Genomic DNA, 3,891 nt, shown 5'->3' on the forward strand with positions numbered 1-3,891 from the left:
TGGGCCGCCGCCGCTGCTCTGGCGGGTGTAGCGCTCCTGCTTGTGGCACTGGTCCTTCTCCTGGCGGGAGCACATCGTTGTATTTTGGGGTGACCTGCGGGGAGAGAGGAGCTGTCAGGGAATTTCTTTTCCTGCTTCTGCTCTTCAGGGAAGAGAAATCTGGATGTACATTTATCCAGTCTTAGCCAGATCCCACAATCATCTTTAAACCTTGCACCAGCTTCTTATACTACCCATGCGATTGTCCCACCACAGCTATAGCCAAAGACGCTGGGAGCATCCAGAGCAGCTGGGCAGGCTGACCACGGCTGGCTTTCCAAAGCCATCTTGCTCCCGGAGGGAGGAGAGCAATGCCTCAGAGTCTCCCTCCAAGTCCAAATCTCTCTGCTCTCTTTCGGCATGCCCTGCGCACCCTCCTCACCCCACCTCCCTGCTCACAAGCACCCGCAGAGCAAGCCCCAACCCAGTACAAGGCGCTGGGCTCAGCCCACTCCAAACCCATCTGCCTCCCAGTGAGGTTCAAATGCTGCGCCCAGCCCCAAAGCCCCGCAGCATCGCCGCACTTACCCGAGATGCTCGTGCAGCGAAGGGGCAAGGAGGGAATGAGGCTTTCCGGGACAGGAGTGCTTTTATACCCTCTCTGCGCACCCCATCTGGAAATCAAGCACCTCCCTGTTGCAGAGGTCTGCCTGTTCGTTTAATTCGTCGATGGCTTTTTTTTTTTTTTTTTGCCTCCCTACTCTTCAGGTTGCTTGCGTGACTCACCTCATCTGCACCGCGTATTGCCTCTTGTTATCGGTCGTCTTTCCTGTGCCACAGAAATATTTAATTGCCAGCTCTACCCATGCTTAGCTCCAACAGGGGAGTAGTGTGGGTGGCCCTGGTTTCCATAGCTTTGTCAGTTTGCTTTTGGTGTTGATCACAGCTGGGGAGCGCTTTGCGTTTTGGAGGGGGGAATTATGTCATATACCTAAATCACACCATCCTTTTAAAACGTCTTGAGGTGCTCTAGTCCTGCAAATGCCCATAAACCCGGAGATGTGTCTATAAGTACCAATAACGCCTTTGGCATGGTAGACAACTCTTCCTTAGCAGCAATTTGACTGGTACCACTGTTGGCTCATTTATCTTAAAACTAGCAGAAATACGGCGGAGTGGTGAAGAGAGAGAAAAGACAGCCCCTATAAAACCTTTTTATTGGTCAAAAGTTTCCTGCTGTTGCGAGAAGGACCACAAGCAGTTGGGATTCTTATTTTTGGAAGGGGGAAGACCTGCCCAACGTAGTGATCCAGGATTAGCGAGGTACATAATTATGTGGTTAATTTTCAGCCCGTGAGTAATGCCGGAGTGGCAGCACTGGTGGTTTTTTTCCAGGTTGTGAGCGGCTTCGGTGCTGCCACGTGGAGGAGACGGGCTCCCATGGGTGCTGCCTTTGGTGACGCACGGTGGCCTGGGGTGGATGCCACGTTGCGGGGACCTGGCAGACCCCGGGGACTTTCTCCAAACTTGTAGGAACATCCTTTTTTGAGCACTTTTCCCTGCTCCCCAATTAGCTCGTAACTGGCCAACAAATCTGAGTGTTACTCAGACGGATACACAGACCCACACGAGCCTTCAGGCCAGGCCAGGTACCATGTTTGCAGTGAGAGCTAATCGCAAGCAATAATTTGAGATACTTCCTGTACCTTTCCTGTACCTCTGCTGCGTGGGCTAGGAAGTGCTTAGGACCACGGATCTTGTTTTACCCTTTTCTGCCACTACTTGTGGAAGACATTTCAGTAATTAAACAGGCAGCAAATAAAAGACTGAAATCAGTATTGCTAGCTGAAATAGGGAACTGCTATGATTTTGTCAGTGCAAAAATGCTTGGAAAACACTGGCTGAAAAATATTTCACTTGCCCGCAGAGATGCTCAAGCATTTGGTATTTATGGTCCACCTCTCCTGCCTTTTATTTCTCTTTCTCCATGCTGATTAAGTTTTTATGCTATTCCCAGATGCTGACCACAGTGAGATGAAGGCTCAGCCCCATCCCGCCTTTGCGAATGTTGTTTGAGAGACCTGGCATCCTTTGGGAAGTGGCTGGAAAACTAAACAAGCTGCCAGGCACCGAGGTGCCTCTCCAGCCTCTTGTGAGCTCCCGCTTTGAATGCAGGTGCCCAAACCTTCGTTAAGGGATTGCAAGTCCTGAGCGGTTCCTGCAACCCGAAAGACATCCGACACGTTTGCTGTTACCGAAACACGAAGGATTTTTGGAAAGGCGGGCAGACAGGGCAGGGTTAATGAATCACACACGCAACCTAAATGCTTCTTTTGTATTGCTTAATTGCTATTATGAACTAGAAGAGTGTCAGGGCAAACTGTACCCAGGTTTGATCATTTCTGTTTAATTGTGTTTTGTTCTGGCATCAGGAAAAATATGGTAAATACTCTCCATGAAAAAAGACTCAAAGCAATTTTTGGCTCTCAACATTGCGCTGTATTCGGTTCCTTACTTTTTAATTGTTCTGAGTTTGTTAAAGATCAGCAGCACCCAGCCAGCAGTCCTGGGCACCTTTAGATTTTGTGGCTGTCCACCTTAACATGCCTTCAAAATGGGGTTTGCAATGGGGGCTTAATGCAAATGCCAGACTCGCACAACCAGCCTTTTCAAATGATTCCTACACCGAAAGCAGGCAGCCTGTTCAGGGAGTTCAGCTGCTGTCTGCACCCTTTTCAGCAATGCCAGATATTTCTGATCATCATGACACACTCGAGAACAATCTTATCAGGGCAACATCCATTTCATGAATGGCAATAACCAGACCAATAAATTACACAATTCATTTTAATTACGAACCGAGAAGAAATTTATCAGTTCATTGTGTAACGCTAGCATCTTGCAACGCCCCTGGCTCGACACAGGGCTCTTGAAGTGCTGGGCAGAGGGTTTCTAGAAAGGCCTGCTGGGGGGTTTGTCGCACGCATGAGGAGATACCTGCCCCAAGGAGGGCGCCTTGGGGCCAGACGGCAAAAAAAGGGGTTTCTGCCCCATCACGGGTTGCCTTTGCCTATAGGACTTTTTCTGCCCCATGGTTGTGCCCATAGCTGGCCCTGAGGGCTTGTGCAATGCAGCCCATGTGGTCTTGGTGGGGGGTTTTGGGTCTCCAGCTCTGTGGGAAGGCAGCATGGAGGAGAGCTGCCTGCACTGCAGAGGCCTGAGATGGCATCCTAAAATGTCAGCTTTTAAAAATCTTTATTGTCTCTCTTTTCCTTTGGAGTCCATAAGGGAGAGTGTGGCAGCACCTACCCCCATTGCCTGTGTCCGGGCAGGGTAACTTCAGGGCTATTGAAACAAGCACAAGGTGTCTTGTATTGTGATATGAAATATAAGGTGAAAGAAAAATCATGAACAAAAATCTCTCATGAACTCCGAATTGTAATGGCTCATATATAGTCACAGACTGATACAGAGAAAACCGCGCCAGCGTGAACGTACACAGTTTATTTTAGCACCCACAGATAAGCTCCTCAGAGGTACAGAACTTGCCAGGGGAGAGAGAGAAGACATTTTCTTTGAAAATTGCTAGGAGACATGCAAAGCTTTCTGAACTCAGCACAAGATCAAGGACATGCATATGTATAACATGCAGATAATGTCCTGTTCACTTCATCTTTGAGGATACTTGATAAATTTGCTGTTGGCAATCCTGTGGCTTTCCATGGCAGGATCCCCCACTGCTCCCGTGGCATCCAGATCCACCACCGCTCCCGTGGCATGTGGATCCTCTGCTCCCGTGGCAACTGGATCCCCTGCTGCTCCCGTGGCATCCAGATCCACTGCTGCTCCTGTGGCATCCAGATCCTCTGCTCCCATGGCAACTGGATCCACCGCTGCTCCCGTGGCATCCAG

General features: G+C 49.6%; 1 protein-coding gene across 1 annotated transcript in view; it reads right to left on the bottom strand.

Moving 5' to 3' along the window:
- Positions 1-3,891, bottom strand: part of LOC109279263 (loricrin-like) — a 4,569-nt gene that overhangs the window by 325 nt on the left and 353 nt on the right. The window contains exon 2 of the mRNA XM_019470279.1: positions 3,712-3,765. Within this exon, the coding sequence (XP_019325824.1) occupies positions 3,712-3,765 (54 nt within the window). The remainder of the gene's footprint in view (positions 1-3,711; positions 3,766-3,891) is intronic.

This window comes from Aptenodytes forsteri, unplaced genomic scaffold, assembly GCF_000699145.1.
Source record: "Aptenodytes forsteri isolate BGI_AS27 unplaced genomic scaffold, ASM69914v1 Scaffold110, whole genome shotgun sequence".
In the NCBI taxonomy this organism is placed as follows: Eukaryota; Metazoa; Chordata; class Aves; order Sphenisciformes; family Spheniscidae; genus Aptenodytes; species Aptenodytes forsteri.